This window comes from Microcaecilia unicolor, chromosome 3 (assembly GCF_901765095.1).
Source record: "Microcaecilia unicolor chromosome 3, aMicUni1.1, whole genome shotgun sequence".
Taxonomy (NCBI): Eukaryota; Metazoa; Chordata; class Amphibia; order Gymnophiona; family Siphonopidae; genus Microcaecilia; species Microcaecilia unicolor.
Genome location: NC_044033.1, coordinates 100,555,734 through 100,580,969, shown reverse-complemented (window position 1 = coordinate 100,580,969; position 25,236 = coordinate 100,555,734). Strand labels below are relative to the sequence as shown.

At 44.7% G+C, this 25,236-nt stretch overlaps 1 protein-coding gene across 1 annotated transcript in view; it reads right to left on the bottom strand.

Annotated features, from left to right (window-relative positions):
* PNPT1 (polyribonucleotide nucleotidyltransferase 1) overlaps positions 1 to 25,236 on the bottom strand; it is a 162,675-nt gene that overhangs the window by 43,958 nt on the left and 93,481 nt on the right. Inside the window, exons 18-20 of the mRNA XM_030196210.1 lie at positions 11,931 to 11,984; positions 11,688 to 11,797; positions 3,574 to 3,645 (exon numbers count right to left, since the gene is read on the bottom strand). Coding sequence (XP_030052070.1) covers positions 3,574 to 3,645; positions 11,688 to 11,797; positions 11,931 to 11,984 — 236 coding nt within the window. The remainder of the gene's footprint in view (positions 1 to 3,573; positions 3,646 to 11,687; positions 11,798 to 11,930; positions 11,985 to 25,236) is intronic.

Sequence of the window (25,236 nt, the reverse complement as noted above, 5' to 3'; positions counted from 1 at the left end):
CATGTCACCTCCTCAGCAGTAATTTTTGCATTTAATTGAGTACTATCCCCATCTTGTAATTTAGGGGTCTGCACCCCATCCAAAATAGCTCTCCCGGAAGTCCTTCTTGTTCCGACGCCTTATAGAGGCTTTGGTAATATGTCTGGAACGTTGATCTAATCTCTTTATTAGTGTGGAGATATTTCACCTCTTTATTTTTAATAGCTGTTATATTTTTAGATGCGTATTTAGATGCTATAAGTCTAGCTAGAAATTTGCCTCCTTTATTTCCAGCTTATATAGCTGAAAGCGCTTAATAGGCTTGAGATTTCAATTCTCTATCATGTATCAGGGAGTTCAAAGTTGTTTGTAGTTCTATCACCTCTTGTCTAATCTGACTACATGGGGTTAGACCCATAATTTGTCTATTCAACTTAATTAGTCTTCTTTTCTTAGCCGCACAATTTCCCTATCACGGGCACGTTTATATTGTGACACATAACTTATTATCTCCCCTCTTAATACTGCTTTGCGGCTTCCCAAAAGCTGGTGGAACTGTCTACCGTACCCTCGTTAAAGTGCTATATTCAGTCCATTTAGCCCATAAATATTCCCCAAATCGTGAGTTCTTTAAACAAGTAGCTGGGAACGTCCAACTATTTAATTTCTCTTCTCCCCTCCTCCTTTCCAGCACATTCTAATCACTGAATGATCCGATATAACACAAGGTTCTATATGTGCCTCAGTAATATCTGTTAATAAAGTGTGGGAAGCTAGCAAATAGTCAATTCTGGCTGAGGTGCCATGAGCTCTAGATTGATGGGTATATTCTTTGTCTAGTGGATGCCCAGTGTCCTCCATCTATCTATGAGCCCGAGTGTGTGCATAGATCCGGCAGACCTCTGGTACTAATCCGCCTTAAGTCAGCGGGGGATGTGATCTGTCCATTATATGGGTCCCAAGTCATATTAAAATCACCTCCCAACAATAAGGGCAATGGTTCCAGTTGATGTGATCTGCCTAAGTAATCTTTTATAAAATTTTAAATCCAATGTATTAGGAGCGTAAATACTACCCAAGATTATTTTTTGTCTATTTATTGTGGCAATGCAGAGTACAAACCGGCCTTCCACATCTTTAATCGTTTTATGCACTTGGACAGCCATACCTTTTCTAAAAAGTATTGCCACCCCCCCTTTCCGGCCCAAGGCCGCCGTTGCCACACAGTCCGCAACCCACCACTTAGCCAATTTGGTGTGCTCAGCATCTGACAAGTGCGTTTCTTGTAACAGCGCTATATCTGTTCCAAGACGTTTAAGCTGTCGCAGAATCTTGGAGCGCTTAATAGGGGAGTGTATACCTCCTACATTCCATGAGGCTACCTTAATGTTTACCCTCCAAAGTCCCGCCAATCTGTATCAGATTCATCTTCTCCTTTTGAGAGAGGCCAGCCCAGCCTCCAGCCTCCCTCTCGTACATTTCGGTCTTCTACAAATTGTGATAATTTCACTTTTAATACTACTTGAGTTAGTCCCCCCCCCCCCTCCCCTTTCCCAGCCCCATGTTCTCCCTCTCTACCCCTTCTGTTCCCTAAGGAAATGGATCACTTCCGACACCCCTTCTCCTCTCTTAATAATAATCTTCTATATAATTACTTATCTCTTGACATTCAACATTACAGTTTTTCATTCCTCTTCTAACCATATAGGTCTATATATCAATCGTGCTATCACATCCCTTCTATCATATATTTCTTTACCGCATTTAAGCTTTCTTATCAGTTAAATTGTCTATCTTTTCTCTTCAGTATGTCTCATATCAGTTGCTATCTGGGAATTATTTCCCCTTCTTTATACGATACCTGAAGTATTGATAAACAGTTCACTTTTACTTCTGTCTATGTTTACGAGGTTGACAAGTTATAATGCCTTCTTCAATTATTAAGGTTTACCAAAATAGTCCAGTTTCCAACGACATTTATCATCAACTGTCTTAGTCTCTATGATCTTCTCCTGACTATTTGTTATAGCCTCATCTTTTAATTACCTCTTCCCGCTGAGTTTACCCCAGCGGGACATATCTTTAGGATGCGTTTTTTATCCGTAATCAGTCCCCCTACCAATTATTCTCTATCTCAGATTGTTATTGCATCGCATCATTTCGCCGCATTATGTCCATTTTCCATCTGTTGTACCAAAAGTTTTGCTGTTTCCACTGAGTCAAATATTTTTATTCCGAGTGATGATTAATTCTCAATTTCGCCGGGTATAGCAGCGCCAATTTAGCTTTCCGGTTGACGAGTTCAGAACAGATTGGCGGAAAACTTTTTCCTTTGCGCTGCCACTGCGCTGAGTAGTCTTGAAAACATATACTTTGCGATTTCCACTGTGCAGTTCTTTCCCATTCCTTAAGGCCTGCAAATCGCGTTTTTATGGGCAAAGTTTAAAATTTTGCAAATGACTACACGTGGTCTACCTTCTGCCGTCTGCTTTGGGCCTAGACGGTGAGCTCGTTCAATTTTCAGCGGGCCCAAAGATTCCGGTAGTTCAAGTTCCTCTGCCAACCATGTTTCCAGTATCTGCTTAAGTCTCGATCTCCTTGTCCCTCCGACAGACCCACCATCCGAAGACTTATTTCGTATTGACCTGTTTTCTAAATCCTCAAGCTTTTCTTCGTAAGAGGCAAGTGTTTTTTTTCAGCTGGTTTATTTCTGACTCTAAAGTACCAACGCGAATCTTCAGTATCACTGGCTCGCTGTTGGTAAGTCACCATTTCTAGCTGAATTTGATTTACACTGTTATGCAGCGATTCTAACTTAGTGTCTAGTGAGCTGAGTTTTTTCTCTAAAATAGCTTCCAAAGCTTGTGTGACTTCGCCCACTATCTCGGCGGCCCATGCAGATCCAACCGCTGAAGTTCCCGGGCTCGCCGGCGCCGCCATTTTGTCCTCAGCTTGCCGGTTCTTATCTTTCTCTTTTCTAGTTGATTTGGTCGCCATTAGCTTTTGAATCGATAGTAAGTAAATGCCTCTGTTTCCCAAAGCTTCCTCTTGCCGGTAACAATCAAACAAACGCTTTTAGATTGAGTTTTTTCAACTCGATTCTTGAGGAGAAGGCAGGAGCAATTCGACTAGCGTCCGCTCCTGTGCATAGCGTCACGTGATCCCCCTCTCCTGTATTGTTTTAAAGTTTCCTTTAAGTATTCTCACTATAAAATCATTAGTACAGTGTTCTAGTTTTGTAAAGTGCTGTCCCACAGAGGTAACATCTTGATTGGCACTGGCATTTTTCATATGATGTCTATATAAATTAAATCTCTTCTTCAGCATCTGGCTTGTTTCTCCAATATAGCACCCATACATAAAAAAAGGTATGTTTCACTTAATTTGCTTATTTCTGATCTGACGAAGAAGGGCTACCTTCGAAAGCTAATCAAAAAATTTATTAAATTAGTCCAATAAAAAAAGGTATCATCTTATTTTCTTTTCTAAGTTTTATTTTATTCTATTTCTATTGACAGGCCAAAACTTTAAAGAATGAAGTGCATTAGCCCAGTGACTTTCCCATAATAATGAAACTAACAAAGCAAAATATACCTGTAACGCAGTTATTCCTTTGGTCGTGCCTGCCATTTTGAAGTCCATATCACCATAATAATCTTCAATCCCCTGCCAAAGTATCAGATAATTTGGAAGACTGAATCACAACAGCTATCTTTAAAAACAGGAAATAAACACAGTATCAAAAAAAAAAAAAAAGAGGGGGCAAGGCATGTTTTGAAGAAGGGGGATGAAATCTGACAAAGGCACAAGTTTATAACAGCCTCAGTAGGAATACAGAGCATCCATATGACCTAAGATTCTATGCTGAGGGATCTGGTTACAAAAATGAAGAAAGAAACCTGAGAGAATATGGATAACGATTGAAGATGCAGTCATCAGCCAATAATTCAGTGCTGCTCAACCCAGTCCGTGGTGCTCAGTCAGTCTCCAGTACAGGCCAATTTCTAGCATGCACCAAGTCTCTAGTATATGCCACTCTCTCTTGAATATTTATTAAGGATATCCTGAAAACCAAACTGGTAAGGAAACATTGTCTTGAAATATTGGAATTAGAGCAATGCTTCTCATCCCAGTCTGAGGCACATCCAGCCAGTCAGGGTTTCACGGTATTCAGAATTCATATGCATTAGATGATTTGCATTCAAAGGAGGCAGTGCATGCAAATCTATCTCATGCATATTCATTGTGGATATCCTGAAACCCTGACTGGCTGGGTATGCCGATGAGAAGCACTGCTCTAATTCCAATATTTCAAGACAAAGTTTCCCTACCAGTTTTTGAATATATCCTTAATAAATATGCAATATATGTCAAACCTCTCTTGGAGGACTTGGTGCATTGCAAATCTCTCATGCACAGTCACTATGGCAATCCTGAAAGTTTGAAAGATCACTTCCAATCGAAAAAAAACACTTCTACACAATCTCAGAATCTCTTTAAACAATCACTGTAGAAAGTAATGTATATTGCTCATGGGTCCTCAACATAAAAAATGCAAAAAAGGAGGAAAAGACCTCAAAAGACCCAGGTGATCAAGTGAAACTTGTCACTTGTATCTTCATTACCACCCACCGGGCCACTACATCATCATTGGCCAAAAACTTCCTTGTAGATATTTTTGTTCTTTTTAACGCCCAAAAAAAAAACCACTGTGCTCACCTCACTCAGTGGACAAGCCTGTAATTCTGTTTTACACTGAGTGAGGTGAGCAAGATGTTTTCTGGGCATTAAAAAGAACAAAAAAATCCTTAAGGAGGTTTTGGCCAAAGATGATGTAGTGGCCCGGTGGGTGCTATGAAGATAAAAGTGGCAAGTTCACTTGAGCACCTGGGTCTTTTGAGGTTTTTTCCCCTCCTTTTTTTTTTTTTTAATGTTAAGAGGACCAATGAGCAATATATTACTTTTACAGTGATTTGTTTAAAGAAATTAAAGAAAGCTTGACAAACTAGGTATGTTTCCAGGTGAAGGGTGGCGCAAACTGCTTTAAAAATACAGTATAAATCTGTCAGAACAGAGCACTACTACTAGAAGTAGTGCTACTAGTCACACAGTACAGTATACACACACACATACACAAAATTAGAATGTACGTTGTATAGAGTGACTTAAGACAAGAGCCTATGGGAAATGGGAAAGCAGCCTTAAAAGGAGTGTTTTCAAACTGATGTGAATAAGGAGTGAACAGGACCAAGACCAAATTAACTTAGACTTACAAAGTTACATAGAAACCTATGGAACTTTGTAAGTCTAAGTGCTTTGAAAATGAGCCCCATAGTGTGTTACTCCGATCGCTGCGTCTGACTTGGTGGTTCATGACTTTGCGGTTAGGAGGGGGGCCTGATATTTCGGACCAGCTTCCAATTGGACGAAATATGCAGTTTTCTCTGGGAGGGAGAATGCTAGCTTTGCTCGTTGGGCGACCAGGGGAGTTTCTTTGTTGCAGCATGTTTTAGACTCTGAGGGTAGGCTGTTCTCCTGGGCGGCCTTATTAATGAAAGGGGTTGCAGAGATGCGGGATTTGATGGCTTATTTTCAATTACGTCATTATGTACTTTCTTTGGATCAGGGGGCTCCTGTTCCGTCCTTGGGTATAAGTTTACAGGCATTCTTTGATAAATTTCGGGATGGAGGTCTATCCGTTTCTGGGTTGCACAAAGCATTGCAGTCAAGCTCTCAACCTCGGACATATGATGACCTTATTGCTAGGTGGGGTCGGGATTTGGGGAGATCAGGTATTGCCATAGAGCCTCTGAAGCTTATCAAACGAATCCCTGAGATTTCGGTGAGAATTGAGTTGAGAGAGTGTCAATTTCGGACTCTACATAGGGCATATTTTACTTAAGACCGAATGTTTAAGATAGGGGCAGTAGAGTCCCTGGTATGTCAGAAATGTCAGCAAGGGTCTAACTCATTTTTCCATGCCTTTTGGGAATGCCAGAAGGTGAAGGTTTTTTGGAGAGCTGTTTTAAATTATTTGGGGAGGCTATTGGGCTGTGACTTACCGTTTTCTCCTGCAGCTGTATTATTGGATAATTATGAAATCTTTCGCATCCGCAATCAGGTATAAATTTTGTTTCCCCGGAAAGCTGGGATTCTGGGTAAGAAAGTGATCCTTGCGGTTTGGGTTGGGGAGGTAGCTCCATCTTTTTGGACAAGGAGAAATCGATTGCATGCCCTGATGCTTCTAGAGCGCCAATATGCTAGGCAAACCCCTAAGAGATTAAAGGTTTTTCATGCAGTATGGGATGTATATGTTGAGTCCCTTCCGCATAGGGCCAGGAGTCTGCTCTTGAATTCTCTTTAGCTTGATGGCTGACTTGGCGAGGGTCGAGATGCTCTGTTACAGGGTCAGGAGTGTTGGAGTCTGCCGGGTAGGTAGGCCTTAGTCGCGCGGGTCCCGTCCTGGTTGGAGCCCCTCCCTCCCCCTTTTTTTCTGGTGAGCTGAAGGGAGGTTTGGGGGGGGGGGGGGCTTGAATTGTTTGTTTACAAAAAACTTGATGACGGTTTTCAATTGGTAATAATTGTTGGAGTTTCTCAAATTGATTGTATGTAATCAGATGTTATGCTATTTACCGTATGGTTTGTATTGTATGTGTCATCAATAAAAATGGTTGAATACTACAATACAGGGGTGGGGTGGGGTGGGGGGGGGGGGGGATAAAAATGGTTAAAAGGCTGACAGATGGCATTATTGCTTGTATTAAGCATTCTCATATCTGAACAGTGTATCACTGCAATTTTGGATGTATATGCTTTGGTTTGTCATCAATAAAATTGTTATAACATAAATAAATTTTCTTTGATTCTGATAGTCAAGCAACAACAAATTAAACAAAAAAAATGCTATGAGCTGACATCACTTCACTTATAGGGGCTGATGCTGTTTTTTTTACTCTGTCTCCAGCAGATGGTCTTGACATATTTACTGGTACAGCAAGATTATTAGGCCCCCAGAGCAATGGTCTCCAGCCCATCTTCCCCAGGTGGAGCAGGATTCCAATAGGGCTCCCAGGGCAACAGCATTTGGCTGTTTTTCCAGTTGAGCAGACTCCCAGGATTCAGCTTTGATTTTCAGCTGCTTGTGGCACAGCAGGTACTGGTAGGTCTATACACAGGGCTCTAGGCTTTCTGCCTACCGTTGAGCAGGCTCTCACAGTTTGGCCTTTGTTTGCTTCTGGTACAGCACGGCCTGGTAGGTATGCTATCAAGACTTCTGACTATGGTGGTCCTCTTGTTGAGCAAGGATGGAGTGGAGTGATCAGAGGTGTCAGATTCTACTTATATCAGCTTCCTAACCTCCTCTCCATTCCTTCTACTGGCTTCTCTGCATCTCTTTATGAGAACCCTTTTATTGGGAAGCCAATTATGTTAAAATTATTGGAAAACAGGGACTGCAGGACCAGCTGTTGAGTGTGTTGGAGGGGGAGGAATCCACTGTCAGCACTATGGAAGAGTTTAGCAAGACATGTGAAGGATATTCAGGGCTGAAACCCAGGCCTGGGACAATCCATTCTGCCCTGCTTGTGTAGTCTGCATGCTAGTAGAAGAGCTGCTATGTTTTTATCTGCCATGCAGTCCTGCCATAGCCCTGTTTCCCTTAGCCATCTTCCTATCCTTTTCCATTTTTGGTCACCTGAGCAGAAAAGGTCTTACGGGCCTTAGTGGTTCTTTCCCTTCTTCCTTCCTAGGGGCCTTTCTTATTTGACTTTGTGCTGATTATGCACAAGACTTTCTATAAGTTACCAATACCTGGTGGAGAAAGAAAAGCTATTGCTCCTTGGTTTGGAACTCTGATGTCTTGTGCCTTCTCTGGATTGTTATAATCAGAAGGGTTCTGCTTTTAGAATCTTCTGGTAGATCCTGGAGGGAAAGGGAGGTGAGGAAGCACAAGTTACTAAGCCCCCTAGCAAATTTGGGTGGAGAAGAGATTTCTACTTGTAAATGGGATGTCTCTTATCTTAGACTCTTCTGAAAAAATGACCTATGTTAGAGTTTGGAGCCTCAAAGTTTAGCTTTACAAAAAGATTCCATATTTTTCCCCTGTGGGTTCAATTCCTTCGATCTGGTTCTTCCTTCAGAGGATACTGGACCAAGGTAAAACCTGTACCATCATTAAGAGCACAGTTTTGATTTGGTTCAAGAACATGGTCAGAATGGGTCCCAAAAAATCATGCAGTGATCTCTAATGGATCGATTTCTAGAGGCCTGAATAATCCCTTGATGAGGGCACAGGAGTCCTTATATAAACAGCCTGAACTCTTTCCCAATGATAATAGCAGGACAGAGACATTGCCTTCATTGCAATCCTACTCTAAGCACTTAAACTTGGGTGTTCAGGCCAGCAGAATTTCTGCCTTTGCCACAACAGTCCTGAGAGTAGTCATGGATTCCTCCTACCTGAGCTATATGGAGACTGGGGATGTTCTACTTGTCTGGACCAAAATGGCATGGACTATAAAAGGTAGGTAAAATTAAAATTTACCTGTTATTTTCATTTTTTTAATCCTGCCAGACCAGTCCAGAATCCACACAAAAGTTGAAAGTTCAGACAATGAACTGCAAGTGCATTGTTGCTCATTCTAAGTTATCTGGGTCAATCTTACCATTGGGTTTTGGGTACTGGCTTGTCTATGGGTTACTGATCAGAGACTCTCAGCTCTGGTTCCAATGGTGTTTTGGGAAGTTCAAGAAAAACTATTTTTGTTGTTGTCATGTCTGATGGGTTTTTAATCTGGGGGCTCGAGATTCAGCTGACTGTGATCAGTGTTATGCTAACCTCCACTGGCATTAAACCTGGAAATTCAATGCCGAGCCACTTCCGGGCTCTGACATCGATTTTCTGCGTATAGGGAGCTGGCTAAAACAACTGGTTAAGTGCAATATTCGTCATTAACTGGCTATGAAAAACTGCACAAAGATGGCACTGCATTTTATGCAGTCCTATTTATGCGGTTGTCTTAACTGGTTAAAGTGTTGAATATTGGCATCTAACCTGCAAAGTGCCAACTCTACCCCTGGAATGCCCCTAAAATAGCTGTTTTGGCTGAAGCACTAACCAGGCATTATCGGTTGAAGCATCTTGTTACGTGCTGCTGAAAACACCCAGTTAGCCCCAGACATGTGATTTAAATGGCCAGGAGCCTCTCCTGCCTGTTTAAATCATTTTGAATACCGGGCCCTGGGTTTTTAGCTGATAAATATACTGAAGAAGCTCCCGAGAGTGAAATCTGTTCAGAGCTTTGTCTCCATCTGCTGGCAAGGAATCAGAACCTACTGGGAGGTCTAAAGGAAAGGAAATGAATGATAAGCTTAAAATTTAACTTCTATTCACTTTTTTTTTTTTTATATATATTATAGCCTTTGTCACTTCCCATGTTGCCCTCCCCCTAGATCACCTCTCCTGAAATGGTTTGTGGAAAATTTCAGAGTCTGCTTCTGAGTGTGGTAGCAACAGCAGGTTGTGAGTGAGCACAAGGACTAAGCAGTGCATACTACAGGCCATGCCTCCTAGACAGAACCCAGAAAAGCAGGAAGGGTCAAGTCTGTGGCCTGAATGTGCATACTGATTTAGTCCTTGCACTCGCCTGTAAACTGCTGCCATGCTCAGGACCTGCCTCCATGCAGTTTTTCTGGGTTACTTTCAAAGGTGTGCTTGATTGGAATGGCAATGAGGAAGGAATAAAGGTCTGTACAAGAAGAGATGGAGATAGATTAAAGTCTGGCAGACTGAGGAAATATGTGGATCGAGAAGACCTCAAAAAGGACTGCAGCCCTACAGAGCAGAGAAGTACATGTATACAGTAGGGATGCAGACCATCAGCAGATTACTGGCAAATCACTGTATATTACCAATGTAAAAAAAAAAAAAAAGGTACTGCCAGTCACCATTAATTAAAACTGCTGACTGATAACTCTACTCTGGTTATAAGTATCTCACATCTGTCTTAAGCTGGGTAGCAGACTTGGTAGGACCTCTCATGACTTTGGGCCCTAGGTATGTGCCTAGTTTGTCTATATTTGAATCCTGCCCTGAGCACAATGCATGATTCAGCAGTCTATTCCAGGCATACAGCATGCAAGGTGGAAAGCACTAAGTTGGGATTTGGTAACAGAGCAGGATACAGATAGGAGTTGCCTGATGAACAGAGTTTACAAGGAATGGTATAGGGAAGAAAAGAGAAAAACAGATGTGAAGTGTGAATGCATTTGCAGGTGTGATGCCAAATATGTAAAAAGTTTCATTTTAGAGTGGCTCAATCATTTTAAAACTGCAGGGTGGGTTATACAACTAAACTCAGTAAAACAAAGTTATCTCAAGAATTTGATTTTCAATTTGCTTTACATATCTTCACTAGAGTTCATTTTTAATATCTGAACACGATCTGCAGAGACAGATCTAATTTTCTGAAAGGTGTCCTTCTGAAGATGCTCAGCATTGTGCTTCTCTCTTCTGTGAGGCATCCTTCTTAAAGTAATGGTATGTGGCCTGCTGAAAATGCTGTATGCTGCCATATGGTTCATTTGGGTTTATACAGCTGTCATGTTTGGCAGTTAGGCTGCCAGAGGCTGTAGTAGTTGCATTCAGAGTTAAAGGACTAAGAGTGAAGGAAAATCCAAAAACCATACAACGTCATACAAGTATGGGATACTAGTTACACTAAGGGGATAATTTCATAAAGAAGGCGGTATCATTTACATTCCTAAGCGTAATTCTGTAAATATGACAACACACAAAACAATTCCCAGCAAACAAATATTTTGTAAACAATCTATTTTGTGTGTTACCAATGAACATAAATTATATAAATTTTTGTAAGTTTTTGTGGCTCTTCAGAAGCCTGGCTACCAGAATGTATATTAATTTTTCAAATGCAAACGCTGACCATTCGTCACTGATCCAATTTTTAAGTAAATTTCTTCACTGTTAAAAACTCTGTAAATGTGAGCATCTCTTCCCTTAAACAGGTGGGCATACATTATCAGAGTCCAGGAAGAATATGAGTGGGCCTAAATTACATACAACTTATTGAATACTAAATTATGTGCACATCACCAGCACTTTGGCACATACTTGGATGTCTTGTCTAAGAACATCCACATGTATCTATCCTGCTAAGCTAGTATTCTATAAAAGTAAAGTAGGCACCTATGTTCCTTTCCAGCTCCTATCAGGCACCCCCTGAGTGCCCAATTATAAGTGCACAGTTATAGAATTACCTTCAAAACGGATTCTAAAAGCAGCCATTATCTGTGGCCTATTACCAAGGGTTAAGATTGATATGTTGTAGCTAGGGAAGAGAGTGAGGGAATAAAAATGGTGGAGGAGGGGGTGGAGAAGGCAGGAAGAACAGTAGCTGTAACTGAAGGGTTTACAGAAGCACAATCCTATTTAAGGCAGGCTCCAAACTGAGCTGCAGTTACTGGGTTTATTTTTAAACTAAATTAAATAAGATCACAGTAGTCTAGTAGACTGAACTAATACAGACTCAGATTTCAGAGCATGGAGTCCTGCCACAAAATCATACAAAATCATACAAAGAGGAGCAAGGGTTCAGAATTTTTAAGAGTGAAAACCATTCTGTGCCACACAAAAATAAGACAGCTTCTTAAAGGAGAAAAGGATTGACTGTACAAAAAGCTGCACGCACCAAGATATCTGTCAGCAAGCGATAATCCTGAATTTCTCCTTCCTTCTCAGGACTGAATGTTGTGATTAGGCCTACTGCCACACCAGCCACGCTAGATGAAATTGGGACCCCTAATGATGGTAATAAGAGAAAAAAGGCAATAGCACAACAAATATTTTAAATCCATCACAATCAATAATGTTTAGCACCATAAAGGCATGAATTAATTTACATGTAAATAATTTGTCATATTGTGTACTATACCTGCATCCATTAAGGCCAAACTTCCACTACATGCAGACGCCATGGAGGATGATCCTATAGGATTTAGAATTGCAGAATGAGATGTCACATATTACTCATATGTGAGCAATACTTACAGAGAAAACCAAACGAACCCATATTAGAAATGGAAAATGTAATTAGGGTTTTTGATAGCTATATAATTGTTTGTTAAAAAAATGTAAGCTTCAGTTTTTAGTAACATAGTAGATGACGGCAGAAAAAGACCTGCACGGTCCATCCAGTCTGCCCAACAAGATAAATTCATATGTGCTACTTTTTATTTGTACCTGTCCTCTTCAGGGCACAGACCGTATAAGTCTGGCTAGCACTATCCCCGCCTCCCAACTACCAGTCCCACCTCCCACCACCAGCTCTGGCACAGACCGTATAAGTCTGCCCAGCACTATCTCCGCCTCCCAACCACCAGCCCCGCCTCCCACCACCAGCTCTGGCACAGACCGTATAAGTCTGCCCAGCACTATCCCCACCTCCCAACTACCAGTCCCGCCTCACACCACCAGCTCTGGCACAGACCGTATAAGTCTGCCCAGCACTATCCCCGCTTCCCAACCAGCCCCGCCTCCCACCACCGGCTCTGGCACAGACCGTATAAGTCGGCCCAGCACTATCCCCGCCTCCCAACCAGCCCTGCCTCCCACCACCGGCTCTGGCACAGACCGTATAAGTCTGCCCAGCACTATCCCCGCCTCCCAACCACTATCCCCGCCTCCCACCACCGGCTCTGCCACCTAAACTTGTCTAAGCTCTTATGTCTAGCTTGTTTAGCTTTTGTGCTTTCTCACATATAGAACACTGAAAACATATAGAAGTAATCATTGCTCATAAATCCACCTATCCAAAGGTACAATTCTCAAAAGTAAAAGGACAGATATTCACCAAGTTTTGCATGCAGGAGGAAGAAATACTGGCCAGTGTTTTTAGAGATCCATCAGGAAAACAGCTATAGAGCCAGCTTACTTTTCCTTTGTTAAAACATTGCCCATACAGGAAGTCGTTCAGCCACAAAGTGAAAATACTTACCTGTAGCAGGTATTCTACGAGGACAGCAGACTTTGTATTTTCACAAGTGGATGATGCCGACCTGGATTGCCCGGTCTGGGACTTATAAAAAGTGTAAGTAGAGCTTTGTGGAGCACGAGACATGCCTCACCACACATGCACGCATACCTTCCTGCCCGCCACGCCAATGCGGTCTCCTCAGTTTAAATAAAATAAAAACAACAAAGGAGACAACTCCAAGGGGAGGTGGGAGGGATTGTGAGAATACAAAGCCAGCTGTCCTCAGAGAATACCTGCTATAGGTAAGTATCTTTGCTTTCTCCAAGGACAAGCAGGCTTATGTATGCTCACAAGTGGGGAATCTCTAGAATCCAGGCTCACCAAAAACAACAAACATTGGTCAACTGGGCCTTGCAACAGTGAGGACATAACACAGATTAATCTGAAACTAGACAAAATCTGAATGACATTGCAGCCTGGAACAGAATAAAACAGGCCTAGCAGGGTGGAGTTCTTGACTCCAAACAGATTCTGTAACACTGTCTGCCCAAACCGAATGAAGTGTGGGGTATCCTGCTCAAGGCAGTAGTGTGCTGTAAATGTGTGGCCTGAAGACCACATCGCAGACTTGCAAATGTCTTCGATGGAGGCTGACCTCAAGTGGGCTTCCAACACAGCCATGGCTCTGACATTATGACCTGTTACATGACCCTCTAGGGCCAGCCCAGCCTGGGCATAAGTGAAGGAAATGCAATCTACTAGCCAATTAGAAATAGTGTGTTTCCCCATGGCGACCCCCATCCTTTTGGGATCAAAAGAAACAAAAAGTTGGGCGGACTGTCTGTGGGGCCTGGTCCTCTTCATGTAGTAGGCCAATGCTCTCTTGCAATCTAAGGTGTGTAAACTGCTTTCACCAGGATGGGCATGAGATCGGGGAAAGAATGTTGGCAAGATAATCGACATGTTCAGATGGAATTCAGACACCACTTTTGGAAGGAACTTAGGGGGAGTGCGGAGGACTACTCTATTGTGATGAAACTTAGTATAAGGTGCATCCACCACTAAGGCCTGAAGCTCACTGACTCTACAAGCTGAAGCAACAGCCACCAAGAAAATGACCTTCCAAGGTCAAGTACTTCAGATGGCAGGAATACAGTGGCTTGATCCCATGACACCGGTGGAGGTTTGACAGGGGGCTTTGACAAAAGCAAACCTCTCATGAAGTGAACAAATAGAGGGTGTCCAGAGATGGGCTTACCTTCTACATGCTGATGATAAGCACTAATTGCACTAAGGTGACCCCTTACTGAGTTGGTCTTGAGACCAGACTCTGATAGGTGTAGAAGGTATTCAAGCAGGGTCTATGTAGGGCAAGGGGATCTAGGGCCTTGCTCTCACACCAGATGGCAAACCTCCACCGTTTGAAAGAATAGCACCTCTTAGTGAAGTCTTTCCTGGAAGCCAGCAAGACCAAGGAGACACCCTACAAAAGACCCAAGGAAGCGAATTCTAAGCTCTCAACATCCAAACTGTGAGAGCCAGAGACTGGAGGTTGGGATATAGAAGGGACTCATCGTTCTGCATGATGAGGGTCAGAAAACACTCAAATCTCCATGGTTCTTTGGAAGATAACTCCACAAGAAGAGGGAACCATATCTGCCAAAGCCAGTATGGAGCGATCAGAATCATGATTCCACAGTCTTGCTTGAGTTTCAACAAAGATTTCCCCACTAGAGATATGGGAGGATACAGATACAGAAGACCTGTCCCCCAATTAAGGAGAAAAGCATCTGATGCTAGTCTGTCATGGGCCTGAAGTCTTGAACAGAACTGAGGGACTTTGTGGTTGAGCTGAGTGGCAAAAAGATCCACTGAGGGGGTGTCCCACGCTTGGAAGTGTGTAATCCTGTCATATCGCAGGCTATGCAAAGGGGTGGAAAGGACCCAAAATCAAATGATCAGTCAACCACACAAGGGTAAGATGCTCCAAAAGAACCCTTTATTCAGACCCAACACGGTCCGTGTTTCGGCTAGAACAGCCTTCTTCAGGGGTCAATCTATTGGTGTTCAGTAATATATTGATTGATTGATGGAGCATTTAGATATCCGGCAGCACGTTACACAAACAGCTTGTCAAGATATCTAAATACTCCATCAATCAAAATATATTACTGAATACCAATAGATTGACCCCTGAAGAAAGCTGTTCTAGCCGAAACACGGGCCGTGTTGGGTCTGAATAAAGGGTTCTTTCGGAGCATCTTACCCTTGTGTGGTTGACTGATCATTTGATTTTGGGTCCTTTTCACTCCTTTACTGTTGTGTTCCGTTCCTGTGGAGAGTGTGAACCCCATTTGTCTTTTTGTATATCGCAGGCTATGCCCATACTGAGAGATCACTCGTGTGGGTTGATTTATCTGTCGGCCAGGGTATTGTTTTTGCCCGCCATATAAGTGGCTTGAAGGAACATGCCATGGCATTCTGACACGGAGGGTGTGATCCAGTGCCCCCCTGCTTGTTGGTATAATACACTGCAACCTGATTGTCTTGTTTGTAGGAGTACAATTTGATGAGACAGCTGATCTCTGAAAGCCTTCAGAGGGTTCCAGATAGCCTGGAGCTCCAGGAAATTGATCTGAAGATTTGTTTCCTGGGTGGACCAAACACCTTGGGTGTGAAGCTCATCTACATGAGCTCCCCATCCCAGAAGCGATGTATCAGTCATCAGCACTTTTTATGCCTAAGGAATTTGGAATGGAAGTCCCAGAATCAAATTGGATCGAATGGTCCACCACTGAAGAGAGCGTACAATCTCTGCGGATACTTGGATGACATCTTCTACGTTCCCCGTGGCTTGAAACTACTGAGAAGCCAGGGTCCACTGAGCTGATCTCATGTGAAGACATGTCATGGCTGTAACATACACTGTGGAAGCCATGTGACCCAACAATCTTGCCATCTGCCGAGCTGTGACCTGCTGAGAGGATTGAATGTTGGAAGCAAGTGCGACAAGAGTGTCTGTTCTCATCTCCGGAAGGTAGGCTCGAACTTTCTATGTATCGTGCAGGGCTCCTATGAATTCCAATTACTGGACGGGATGAAGGTGGGACTTAGGGTAGTTTAAAATGAACCCTAGTAGCTCGAGCACCCGAATAGTCATTCGCATGGACTCCTGAGCTCCATCTGAAGAGGTGCTCTTCACCAGACAATTGTCGAGACATGGGAACACATGAACTCCCAGTCTGATTAGCAATGCTGCAACTACCACTAGACATTTGGTGAACACCTTGGGAGCTGATGCGAGGCCAAAAGGCAACATGTGGTACTGAAAGTGATGTGTTCCCAGCAAAACTGAAGATACTTCTGGTGGGCTGGCAGTATCAGTAACATAGTAACATAGTAGATGACGGCAGAAAAAGACCTGCACGGTCTATCCAGTCTGCCCAAGAAGATAAATTCATATGTGCTATTTTTTTATTTGTACTGCCCTCTTCAGGGCACAGACCGTATAAGTCTGTCCAGCCCTATCCCCGCCTCCCAACCACCAACCCCGCCTCCCACCACCGGCTCTGGCACAGACCGTATAAGTCTGCCCAGCCCTATCCCCGCCGCCCAACCACCAGCCCCGGCACAGACCGTATAAGTCTGCCCAGCACTAGCCCGCCTCCCAACCACCAGCTCTGCCACCCATTCTAGGCTAAGCTCCTGAGGATCCCTTCCTTCTGCACAGGATTCCTTTATGTTTATCCCACGCATGCAAGTATATGCATCTTTTAAGTCCAGAGAGCAAAGTCAATCGTTTTCCTGAATCACTGGGAGAAGGGTGCCCAGAGAAAACATCCTGAACTTTTCTCAGACTAGAAATTTGTTCAGGGCCCTTAGGTCTAGGATGGGACACATCCCCCCATTTTCTTCTGCACAAGGAAGTACCTGGAATAGAATCCCCATCCTTCTTCACACCTGGTGGAACGGGCTCGATCGCATGGGACTTCAGAAGGGCGGAGAGTTCCTCTGCAAGTACCTGTCTGTGCTGTGACCTGAATGAATGAGATCTCAGTGGGCAATTTGGAGGTTTTTGATACCAACTGAATGCGTATCCAAGAAGGACTATTTGAAGAACCCACCGGTCGGAGGTTATAAGGGGCCACCATTCGTGGGAAAACGTCTGCCTCCCCCCGACCAGCAAGTCATCCAAAACGGACACTTTTACTATGGCTATGATCTGCTGGAGCCAGTCAAAAGCTTGCCCCTTGCTTTGACTGGGGAGCAGCAGAAGCCTTAAATGTATGCTGTTGACGTGAACGAGCGCACTGGGGGCTCGTAATAGGTACTCCTCCTTGGTTTATCAAATGTCCTCCTAGCTGAGGAGGCAGATGCAAAAGGCACCTGGTGGGAGAGAGAAGAGATGGTATCAGTATGTTTTTTGGGGGTCCTTGTACTAAGGTGCGCTGAAAAATAGCTTATGGTAGTGTAGGCATGGGCTTTAGGCATGTGTTGATCCATTTTTTAGACCACCTGTAGAAAAGGTCCTTTTCAAATTTTTGCCGAAAATGGATGTGTGACAAAATCAAAATTGGCATGTGTCCATTTTGGGTCTGAGACCTTACCACCAGCCATTGACCTAACGATAAAGTCTCACATTGTAACCGGGCGGTAATGACCTATGCGCGTCAAATGTCACTTGGCAAACGTCCGAAAATAAAAATGATTTTTCAGACACATGCCAAACATGAAATTACCACAAGAGCCACGTGGTAGCTCGGCAGTAACTCCATTTTGGTGCACGTTGATGCTTACACGGCTTAGTAAAAGGGCCCCTTGACTTGGTCAGCGACCTCCTCAACCTTATCTCCAAAAAGGTTCTCTCCCAGGCATAAGGCATCCGTCAACCTCTGCTGAACAGAATGTTCCAAGTCAGAAACACGCAGGCATGAGCATCTGTGCATTGCTATACTCTGGGCAAAGATCCTGGATACCACGTCAAAAGTGCCATAAGTGCCCCTGGCCAAGAACTTTCAACATGCCTTCTGCTGCTTGACCGACTGGAGAAGTAACTTGGCTTGCTCTGGAGGGAGCATCTAAGCCAGGTCCGACAATTGGAACTCGAGTTTCGGAAGTGGATACTTGTGAAGAGCTGTTATGATTGTATTCGGGAGACAAGCATTGAAGCCTAGTATACCTTCCTCCCAAAAGAATCTAGGATTCTAGCTTCTCTACCTGGGGGCGCTGAAGCATAGTCCCTGAAACTCATGGCTCTTTAGAGTGCATTTCATCACCATGGAATTATGAGGCAACTGAGACTTATCAAAACCATGTGCACTGTGGATCCGATACTAGGTGTTGATCTTCTTGGGCATGACTGGGACCAACAAAGGGGACTCCCAGTTCCTAACGAGGACTTCCGAGTACCTCATGGAGAGAGACTGTCAAAGCCTTCCTAGGAAGAGACGTGTAGTCCAAGACCTCAAGCATCTTGGTCATAGGCTCGTCCTTCACTTCCAACAGAAAGGTAATAGCATCAGCCATTTCCTTAACAAAAGAAGAGAATGAAAGGCTCTCCAGAGGATACTTTCTCCTTTCAGGTGGAGGGGAGGGTTCAGCGGGAATTCCATAAGACTCATCAGAGGAAAAGTACCTTGGATCCTCCTGAGTCCTATGAGTGCTCGTCTTCGGTGTCATTCAATACCTCCTCATGGGAGTGTCGTGACTGAACCTGCCTCGACATGGAGGAACCATGCCCTCAAGAAAGGCATTGAGAAGTAGGTTCCTGCCTCGACTCTGGTGAAGCTTCCTCCACCGACACTGAAGGAGTACCGGCTTGGGTGGCAACTGACACTGGAGCCACATACGGCATTGGTGTCGGAGGCTGCACCACAGACTGAGGGCCAAGCGGGGCCGCAACAGTAGACAAGGTAAGCCCAAGCACCCCTGATGCATTAGGTGCATCCAGCAGCTCAGGGAGCATGGCCTGGATGCACTCATCGAGGGTCAACACCAGGAAAGGCTGGTGTGACAGCACAGGTGCAAGTTGCATAACTGCCAGGGTCGATGCGGGAGCTGGGTCTTGGCTGCTGGGAGACCAGCACATCGGCACCTCCTAAATGGAAAGGGTGCAGTCCTCCTGGTGCCAACGCTTCTAGGGCGCCAAATCCTTCGACGCCCCGGAGCTCCTGGCACCATGCGTCGAGTGCAACCAATGAGGATGCTTCTTGGCCTTCGCCCGAAGCATGTCAGAGGCTCCTTGGTGTCAATGATGACTATGTTGAATCCCCACGTCGCCTCTGAGTCGGGTCAGATGATGGACGGTCCTGGGGGTCCTGCACAGCAGGAAGCCTCGAGGCAGGTGGAGACCCACTCGATGCTTCACTGCTCCCAATGTCTAAGGGTCTAGCAGCAGCCATGCTAACTGATACTCCTGAAGCCAGTGTGACACTCAACATCAATGCCAAGGAACTGGCAAAAATCTGTTCTCGTTGAGCCTCTCTGGAAATCTTCTTTATGCGAAGACAGAGAACACAGTTAGTGGGGCTATGGTCAAGCCCAAGAATGGGTGTCCTTCCCAGAGATCGTCCAACTGCACCGGCTACAGTGCTTAAAGCCACTGGAAACCTTTGTGGATATGGAAGGAAAAACTTCCTGGACTAAATTAAACAAAACAATGGTGCCTGAAAAGGGGGCTAGGCACAACAAAAAACGAAGGGAAAATTCCCGGCTGAATTCAAGCCTAAAAGCAGCTGAACGATGATGAAAAATAAAGGAAACTTTAAACCGGGCAAAATAAACTAAAAATATAAGGGAAAAACAAAAAAAGGGGGTTCCACAACTGGGAATACAATACTAGACAAAATCACCAAAAGGCATGAAAAAGCTCTTTAGGACCAAGCGTTGAGATGGTAAAAATAAAAACATGCCCTCTCCTCACCACGGTAGAAAAAGAACCAAGGATACCATGGTCATGCGGCGGCCAGGAAGGCACACACGCACGGTGGAGCATGTCTTGCACTCCACAAGGCTATACTTATACTTTTTATAAATCCAGGACCGGGCGACATGGGTTGGCATCACCCACTTGTGAGAATATATAAGCCTGCTTGTCCTTGGAGAATTTATTTTTTGTTTACAATAGACAAAATGAAGAATTCAAGAATGGATGCTAGTTCTTCATAATAACATAAGAATAGTCATACTGGGTTAGACCAATGGTCCGTCTAGCCCTGTATTCTGTATCCAACAGTGGCCAATCCAAGTCACAAGTACCTGGCAGAAACTCAAATAATGGCAACATTCCATGCTACCAATCCCAGGGTATGCAGTGGCTTGCCCCTCCCCTCCAATGCCTACCTCAATAGCAGATGATGGACTTTTCCTCCAGAAACTTGCCCAACTCCTTTTTAAACCCCGATATGCTAACCGCTGTTACTACATCCTACGGCAAAGAGTTCCAGAGCTTAACTATTCGTTGAGTGAAAAAATATTATTTCCTCCTATTTGTTTTAAAAGTATTTCCATGTAACTTCCTTGAGTGTTCCCCTAGTCTTTGTACTTTTGGATGAGTTAAAAAAATCTATTCATGGGGGGAGGAAGTGACATCATCGTTGGAGATGGATGCCTGAGTCTCAAGCTCCGTTGGAGTGGTGTATAAATCTGTTTTATTCCCGGTTCCCTGACCCTGCCAACTTCAGGGCTGTTGCCTGGTTGTAGATAAATTCACTGCAGATCAGCAAGATCACGCGGCTGGCTCAGGTCGGATGCCAACAAAGCTGAATGCCAAAATGGTGCCCGTAAACTCAGGGTCCGAAACAGAACACCCGGGTTGAGCTTCCAGAAAGAGATGGCGAACTAACGAAACAGGACGTGGCCAGATGGTTTAAGGCACTGAAGGCGGAAATGTCGGAAGTGCGGAAAACGATTCAATCGGTGGTGGCTGACATGCAGAGAGAAATGTGTGAGGTTGGGAACCGTGTGGAGCAGGCGGAGGAAAAGCTTGAAAGCTTAGATGGAGATGTGCAGGAGATGCGTGCAGAGCTTCACAATGTAAAACAGGAGCGAGATACTATGAAGTTGGCACTCAAGGATTTGAAGAACTGCTCCAGGCGGTGCAATTTGCGCTTTAAGGGAATCCCCAAATTGGAACAGTACATTAATTGCACCCAAATAATTCGGGAGATCTGTATTAAGCTTTTGATTTCGGCATCTGGAAAGCAGACTGGGGAACACCTGCCTGAGATTAAGCTTGACTGGGTTCACAGAAGCCTGGGGCCTTGAAGTGAATCGCAGCCTAGGGACATTGTGGTCTACTTCCATGATTACACTGTTAAAGAAACAATATGGAAGATGGAGAGATCCTTGGGGGAGGTCCCTTGGGAAAACCATAAAGTTTCAGTGTTTCAAGATTTGGCGAGAGGAACGCGAGATCTCACTATGTATCTCCAACAGTCCAACTCCCGCTATCTTTGGCTCTATCCGTTTGGCTTGCAGTTTACAGTGGCAGGACAATCCAGGCGAGTTACCATTGTGGTGGAGGTTGGAAAGTACTTTTAGAGCTTGGTTGTAAAGACCTGCCGGTTGGTGTGCTTGCAGAGTCCCCTCCTGCAGCAGTGCAGGCAAGGAAAAAGTCCACATGGCAGAAAGTATGCTCTGGTCGGGGTTCCTCGGTGCATTCCCAGGATTCTGGATGTGGGGCAGCAGAACAGATGACCTGATACATTTTGTTTACTTGAAATCTTTATCTGTGCCTCTTTCAATGCACGCTGTTTAATGTTTTTTGACTTGGCTTCTCACTTTTCTGGCTAGGATGGGAGCTGGGGTTGGTTTAGCTTGTTGGGGGTCTGAACGATTATTTAGTATGCATGAGTTTTGTCATGGATCAAGGGTATGAATGGTGTTGGTTTGGGGAATTGGGGGTGGTGAGGGGAAGTCGGGAAAATATTTTGGGGAAAAGGGGAGTCTGCTCTGTTGATGAACCACTTCCTCAGGGTTCTGAGCTGGCAGGCAGTGGTGCTGCTCAGCTGGGGATTTTTTTTTTGGGGGGGGGGTGTAGCTGGGTTGGGGCAGAAGGGGATGCGTTTGGGTTCTTGGAATGTTAATGGGTTAAATTTGCCAGGTAAAAGAAGCCTGGTCCACTGTGAGTTGCAATGTCTCCACTGGGACATTGTGTTTCTTCAAGAGACTCATATACGAAAGCAAGATGTACATTTACTCACACATAGGGCCTATAGTGAAAGCTTTGTACATTCAGATGCTGGGGGGGGGGGGGGGGGGGGGGGGGGGGAAGGTGGGAGGACTGGTCCCATTTCTAAAAGATGCTGTGTATAGAGATGAATTAGGCAGATGTCTTGCAGTGCATGGTTTTCTTTATGGGCAGGGGGAATTTTTGGGGACAATTAGGGAGCCTCTCCTCCAATTTAAGCAGGGAGGAGTGATAATTGGGGGGGGGGGGGGGGATTTTAATCTTTCCTCTTCTGCGATGGATCACTCTAGAAGAGTAAGTAGCTCAAGTATAGCACATTGTAAGCAATTGAGATTACTAACCTCTGGTCTGGATATATTGGATGTTTGGCGACTCCAACATCCTGGGTAGAGGTCTTACACTTTTTACTCTCACTCCCAATCTACATACACTAGAATAGATATACTGTGGTGTAGACGTCAGTTGTGGGGGCATGTGTTGGATTCAGCAATAGGTCCCACTTCTATTTCGGATCATGCCCCTGTAGAAATAGCTGTGGGAGGACTGGAGAAGGAGAGATGCCTGGTGTTTTGGAGATTGAATGAGCATATTTTGGGTGACAAAAAGGTGTGTAATGAGTTGAGGGATGTAATTCGGAATTATCTTGTATCTAATGACATGGGGGAGGTGTCTGATGGGATCTTGTGGGATGCCCTGAAGGCAGTGGCTCGGGGCCACTTAATTAAATGGGGGGCACATAGGAAACAGGAATTGGAGTTGTGATCTCGACTGGTGCATTTGGAGCGACTACATCAGGGGGGAGAGTCTGCTGAGGTTTTTCGGGAGTTGCGACAATGTCGTATGGAGCTTAACACGCTGCAGGTTGAGAGGGTAAAGTATGAGAGGAGATTGGTGCAACAAGTTTTTTGAATTTGGCAATAAATCAGGCAGAATGCTAGCTAATTATCTTTGCCGTTGTCAACAGGCATCTATTGTAACAAAAATGAAAGGTCCGGGGGACAAGTTGTACTACTGGGACAGAGACATTCAAGAACAGTTCACCCAGTTTTATCAATCTTTATATAGCAGAGTGGGGGGAGGGGGGGAGCGATAACATCGATCCAAGATTTATTGCATGGGCTGGAGTTACCAAAATTATCTAATGAGGAACGTGCGGAGTAGGAGGCCCCTTTCCATCTAGAGGAACTTATGTCAGTAATAAAGGGTCTTAAGGGGGGAAAGGCTCCGGGTTTAGATGGATTCTCGGTGAAATTTTTCAAAATATTTGCGGGAGAGGTAGGCCCATTATTGATTAGGGTGGGGAAAGCGAAGATACTTACCTGTAGCAGGTATTCTCCGAGGACAGAAGGCTGATTGTTCTCACATGTGAGTCGGTGTCCACGGCGGCCCAGGAACGGAGATTTTTCCAGCAAAAATCCAAAGAACCTTATGACAGTTTCCGGAGCGTGGGACAGATGCACTGCGCATGCATGGCCATCTTCCCGCCCGCGTGCGTCCGTTCCCGCCTCAGTTATGTCAAATAGCAAATAAAGACCAACAACAACTCCAAATGGGAGGTGGGCGGGTTGATGAGAACAATCAGCCTGCTGTCCTCAGAGAATACCTGCTATAGGTAAGTATCTTCACTTTCTCTGAGGACAAGCAGATTGCTTGTTCTTACATGTGGGGTATCCCTAGCCCCCAGGCTCACTCAAAACAACAAACAATGGTCAACAGGGCCTCGCAACGGCGAGGACATAACAAAGATTGATCTACGAAGAAACATCTGAGAGTGCAGCCTGGAACAGAACAAAAATGGGCCAAGGGGGGTGGAGTTGGATTCTAGACCCCAAACAGATTCTGCAGCACCGACTGCCCAAACCGACTGTCGCGTCGGGAATCCTGCTGAAGGCAGTAATGAGAGGTGAATGTGTGGACTGATGACCATGTCGCAGCCTTGCAAATCTCTTCTATAGTGGCTGACTCCAAGTGGGCCACTGACGCTGCCATGGCTCGAACACTATAAGCTGTGACATGACCCTCAATAGTCAGTCCAGCCTGGGCGTAAGAGAAGGAAATGCAATCTGCTAGCCAATTGGAAATGGTGTGTTTCCCAACAGCAACTCCCCTTCTGTTGGGATCGAAAGAAACAAACATTTGGGCGGACTGTCTGAAGGGGCTTGTCCGCTCCACATAGAAGGCCAATGCTCTCTTGCAGTCCAATGTAGGCAACTGACGTTCAGCAGGGCGGGTATGAGGACGGGGAAAGAATGTTGGCAAAACAATTGACTGGTTAAGATGGAACTCCGACATCACCTTTGGCAAGAACTTAGGGTGCGTACGGAGGACTACTCTGTTATGATGAAATTTAGTATAGGAAGCACGGGCTACCAAGGCTTGAAGCTCACTGACTCTATGAGCTGAAGTAACAGCCACCAAGAAATTGACCTTCCAAGTCAAATACTTCAGATGGCAGGAATCCAGTGGCTCACAAGGTTTCATCAGCTGGGTGAGGACGACGTTGAGATCCCATGACATTGGTGGAGGTGTGACAGGGGGCTTTGACAAAAGCAAATCTCTCATGAAGCGAACAACTAAAGGCTGTCCAGAGATAGGCTTACCCTCTACACGATAATAAAAAGCACTAATCACACTAAGAAGAACTCTTATGGAGCTGGTCTTGAGACCAGACTCTAATAAGTGTAGAAGGTATTCAAGCAGGATCTGTGTAGGACAAGAACGAGGATCTAGGGCCTTGCTGTCACACCAGATGGCAAACCTCCTCCATTTAAAAGAGTAACACCTCTTCGTGGAATCTTTCCTGGAAGCAAGCAAGACTCGGGAGACACCCTCAGAAAGACCTAAGAAGGCAAAGTCTACGCTCTCAACATCCAGGCAGTGAGAGCCAGAGACTGGAGGTTGGGATGCAGGAGCGCCCCTTCATTCTGAGTGATGAGGGTTGGAAAAACACTCCAATCTCCACGGTTCTTTGGAGGACAACTCCAGAAGAAGCGGGAACCAAATCTGAAATGGCCAAAAGGGCGCAATCAGAATCATGGTTCCGCGGTCTTGCTGGAGTTTCAGCAAAGTCTTCCC